Raw genomic sequence first — 3,088 nt, 5'->3', positions numbered from 1 at the left:
ATCATAGTGCGCTGAAGGGTCCCCTTGAAATATAGCTGTAGTAAAGCATATTGATCTAGTTATCCTTGACTGTCCATGATCAAAATGCTTGTTTCTTGTACTCCAAACCCTCATCGCATGGCTTACAAGGTCAATAATGCGTGGGCAGATTTTATACAGTTTAAGACTTCAAGAAAATAGTCATGCGGCATGGAAGGAAACGTTTGCTTGTAGTCAATGTATGCAATGATAGCTGTAGACATTTATAAATTGTTGAAAGACAGGCTATCGGTCGAAAGTCAGATGGATTTTGAGCTTCTGTTTTTTTTTGGTAACATATACGAAGTACCCTGGAGCATAAAGCGTGTCATAAGATCTGGGTGTTCAATGATCTTCTGAAAACACTTTGCCAACGCAAGATGTACCTTGTCAGGTACTTGTACCAGAAGTTGTGCAACATGCCCGAACCTGGAGCTTTCCAATTACTTGCCCTTTTCAAGACCGCTCAAACATGTAAAGCTGTGATGTTTATCAGTTGCATTGCAGGGCTATTGTTTGCCCTTGCTTTCTCTAATTTGAACCACGCAGTGTCCAAATTGCATCTGTTCATTTTTCCCTAAACACCCGACCAGTAGTTAGTCATATTTTCCGATTGAGGGACTTCGGTGCCTTGCTGGTTATTTGGCTTTACTCTCAGTTCACGATAGAACCTTCTTTCATCTGTCTGAAACTTTGATTTTGTTGCCTTCGTGCACTACTTTTCTTCTACCGACACAGTCTGGCAGTAAGAACATCAAGTCTCCGTCGTTGAGAGTCTAAAATTTCCTCCAATACTGTTGGTGTTAATGTCTCGATGTGCCGAGGGTGGATGATTTTAGTAACATGGTTTATCAGCTTTCTATTTATATTTATTTTTTTATATTGAGTTAATCGACCCAATTTGCACCTTACTCTTCTGACATCCATATCCAACCTGATCTTCCATGGTGGATCTCGATCCCTTGCTGGGACAAAAACTGATTTTGCAGGCCTAGTTTTCCGGCCCGACGTTCTAACGGTTGGCACAGATGCACAGTATACGAGGTCTGTTTGATAAGTCAGTGACTTTTTGAATAAGAGATTTTTCGGCAAAAAGCGTTTTATTTCTCAACATAATCTCCTTTTAGTTCGATATACGTAGTCCAGCGTGTTTCCAATTTCTTTATTCCTTCCAAATAATAGGTTTTCTCAAGGCCTTTAAAATAGGCGTTTCTTTCGGTGACAACCTCTTCATTCGACGCAAATCTCTTACCGCCCAGTCATTTCTTCTGGTTTGGAAACAGGAAATAGTCGCAGGGGGCTAAATCTGGAGAATATGCTAGATGAGGTAGCAGTTCGTAGCCCAATTTATGGATCTTTGCCATCGCGACTACACGCGTGTGCAACCGTGCATTGTCCTGATGGAACAGCACTTTTTTCTTCGACAAATGCGGTCGTTTTTTCTTCAAATCAGTATCGAATCTGTCCAAAAGCTCTGAATTATATTGATCATTGATTGCTTCACCCTTCTGAAGGTAATCGATGTGAATGATACCGCGTGCGTCCCAAAAAACGGCGGCCATGACCTTGTTGGCCGACAGACCCACCTTCTTTGATTCAGGTTCACCCGAAGAAACCACTGTTTTGATTGTTCCTTGGTCTCTGGTGTGTTGTGATGGATCCACGTTTCGTCCACGGTTACGAAATGGCACAAAAACTCGTTCGGATTGCAGTTGAACATTGTCAAACACTCCTTTGAAGTGGTCACACGGTTGCGCTTATGGTCGAGTGTAAGCAATCGCGGCACCCATCTCGCGGATATTTTTTTCATGTCCAAATATTCATGTAAAATGTGATTTACCCGTTCAGTTGAGATGCCTATAGCCTCAGTCACCTCACGCACTTTCACTCTCCTATCGTCCAATATCATTCCATGGATTTTATCGACGATTTCTGGCGTGATGATCTCTTTTGGGCGACCTGAACCTTCGGCATCATTTGTGCTGCTATGACCACAACGGAACAAGGTAAACCACTTCTAAACCATTGAAATTGATGGTGCAGAGGTTATGTGCTTTCAATGGCTGTCAAACACAAACTAAATGACCCAGCTTGCTCAAGATTTAACAAGAGTCTATTCATAGATGGCGCTGACGAAATAAAATGCTTATATACCGAAAAAATCTCTTATTCAAAAAGTCACTGACTCATCAAACAGCTCTCGTACAAGAGTTTGCACCTCTAACGCAATTTGTGCTACGTTCAAATACCTAGGTAAAACCTCACTGTCGACATGTGTTATTAGTGCACGCAGATCATTTGTGATGTTCATTTTGGGCCAAAAATGCCTTATTGTTGGTTCTACACATCTGAACTCTAGTAAAGCATGACCAAAATTCCTTTCAAGGTGCTGTAGTTTTTCTCGGATTTCCCTATCCACATCATCGTCAGTAATATCCGGATGTGGTTCTTATGGATCCGGCACATGATGTTCATAATCCCCAACACCTATGCCTTCCGCATCAATCAAGTGTTTGTTGTCCACATCTTTCAAGTCGAGTTCATCAAAAGGAAGCTGCTGTTCCACATCCATTTTGATAGCAGCTATTTAAACAGCCGAAAGCAGTCTGTTTACAAATATTGAGCGTTTTTGATCTGCCAGATTCTGCTCATTTATTTTTTTGGCTAGCTCGGGGTATTTAAGTAAGAAGAGTCTATGATGTTCTTCTCTCACATTCATTTAGGTTTCATCAGGTTCAAAACTGAATTAAAATCGTGCGGAATTCATCACAATAAATGGTTTTCCTTCCATATGCACAGACATTTTTTATATTCTCTTCTTCCTGAAACATTGTTATTAATGGCCACATATTTCTGTAATTTTTGTAAAAAATTCTATATAGTAATCTGAAAAAAGGTTTTTTTGTCTCTATATCCAGTTGTCATTCTCATAATTTCATCAAATCTTATGTAACCATATGGACTTTTTCGAAATTTTAGCATTTCGAAGAATAAGAGTTTATTTTTAATTTACGAATTGTTTTAAACTTTGAGTTTGAAAGGCTAAAATTAAGAAATTAATCAGTTTAAA

The 3,088-nt window shown here is 39.8% G+C and overlaps 1 protein-coding gene across 1 annotated transcript; it reads right to left on the bottom strand.

The window, feature by feature from the left end:
• Nucleotides 1–1,277: 1,277 nt before the first annotated feature.
• On the bottom strand, nucleotides 1,278–2,329 carry LOC117171040. The gene is made up of 3 exons (XM_033358085.1): nucleotides 2,205–2,329; nucleotides 1,897–2,003; nucleotides 1,278–1,750 (listed from the first exon to the last, which is right to left on the bottom strand). The coding sequence occupies exons 1-3, from the start codon at nucleotides 2,327–2,329 to the stop codon at nucleotides 1,278–1,280; spliced, it is 705 nt and encodes a 234-aa protein (XP_033213976.1).
• Nucleotides 2,330–3,088: the final 759 nt, after the last annotated feature.

The sequence above is a fragment of the Belonocnema kinseyi genome, chromosome 4 (genome assembly GCF_010883055.1).
Source record: "Belonocnema kinseyi isolate 2016_QV_RU_SX_M_011 chromosome 4, B_treatae_v1, whole genome shotgun sequence".
In the NCBI taxonomy this organism is placed as follows: domain Eukaryota; kingdom Metazoa; phylum Arthropoda; class Insecta; order Hymenoptera; family Cynipidae; genus Belonocnema; species Belonocnema kinseyi.
Note: the sequence above shows the minus strand (reverse complement) of the source record. Positions and strands in the feature narration are given on the sequence as shown.